The 1,605-nt window shown below is 41.4% G+C and overlaps 1 protein-coding gene across 1 annotated transcript; it reads left to right on the plus strand.

The window, feature by feature from the left end:
* Positions 1-266: 266 nt before the first annotated feature.
* On the plus strand, positions 267-1,111 carry SARC_15730 (hypothetical protein; the record flags this gene model as incomplete). Its single annotated transcript, XM_014290156.1, has 2 exons — positions 267-434; positions 890-1,111. Coding segments are annotated over 2 exons (390 nt in total), but the record flags the coding sequence as incomplete, so codon positions are not given.
* Between the last annotated feature and the right edge of the window lie 494 nt (positions 1,112-1,605).

Genomic DNA, 1,605 nt, shown 5'->3' on the forward strand with positions numbered 1-1,605 from the left:
TATATGTATATAGTATATATATATATATATATATATATATATATAGTTATATATATATATATATATATCTATATCTATATGTGTATATATATATATATATACCATTTCACCTGCATCTCATCCCGCGCACTATACATGTCTATTTATCCCTGCACACATACGTGAACATACCTATACACCCATACATACCCATCTGTACCCGCACCCATACAAACCCATCCGTACCCACACCCATAATATACACATACACCCCCAATTTCCTACAGGCAAACACAGTCATCTCATGCAACAGTGCGACCTATGGGGGTGGCATGTACGTTACCTACTTTGATGCCGTGTTCTCAGAAGACATGGCCAGTTCTTCGCTTGCGCCAGACATCGCAGAGGCACTTGGCAATGCACACGGCGTGGTTAGCAGAGAAGCCTATCAGCAGGTGTGTGTACGTACCTACCTACACACGTTCGTACTGTTCTATTTATAGCGTCTGTATAGTCTGTTCTATTTTAAGCGTCTGTAGAGTCTGTTCTATTTTTAGCGTCTGTAGAGTCTGTTTGTATCTTCGTGATGGGTGTCTTTAGCCTTTCCTTTTACGCCTGTGCATGGGGTGGTTTAAGGTTTTAGGCTAAACCCTGTAACATGTGGTTTTGTTATCTTTGTCCCTATTCGTTTTGGCCTTTGATGTGGGCTATTGTTGTGGGGTGGTTTTTAGGGTGGTGAGGTGGGGGGGCGATTTATTGTTTGAGAGTGTATAGCCAGTATTGTATATAACTTGTTCTGTCCCCTGAGAGAACCCTGTGTATCGAAAAGAGTTTTAGGGTTTTTGGTTTTAACATACCTACCAATCCATCTCACCCGCACACTCAACCGTACAAACAACACTCTCCATAGATGATCCTTCTCGCTACGCCTGTAGCCGAGGATGGGCCAAACAGCACTATGTCACAGCACAACATCCGAAACAACTGGGCAACGGAGGGGTGCTCGTTAGTCTTCTCGTTTATGACGAAGAAGTGTTTGGAGAACGATGGTAGGTCGCTTGACTTGTCCTGTGTAGCGAATGTAGGTAAAGTCACCAGATACAGATACATAGGATGTAGGTATAATCACTAGATACATATACATGGGATGTAGGTATAGTCACCAGATACAGATACATGGAGTGCAGTTGTAGTCACCAGATACAGATACATGGAGTGTAGGTATAGTAATCAGATACAGATACATGGAGTGTAGGTATAGTCACCAGATACAGATACATGGAGTGTAGGTATAGTCACCAGATACAGATACATGGAGTGTTGGTATAGTCATCAGATACAAATACATAGTGTAGGTATAGTCACCAGATACAGATACATGGAATGTAGGTATAGTCACCAGATACAGATACATGGGATGTAGGTATAGTCACCAGATATAGATACATGGGATATAGATACAGTCATGAAAGGTAGGTATAGTTATCAGATACAGATACATGGAATGTAGGTATAGTCACCAGATACAGATACATGGAATGTAGGTATAGTCACCAGATACAGATACATGGAATGTCGGTATAGTCACCAGATACAGATACATGGGATGTAGGTATAGTCACCAGA

This window comes from Sphaeroforma arctica, assembly GCF_001186125.1.
Source record: "Sphaeroforma arctica JP610 unplaced genomic scaffold supercont1.6632, whole genome shotgun sequence".
NCBI lineage: Eukaryota > Ichthyosporea > Ichthyophonida > Sphaeroforma > Sphaeroforma arctica.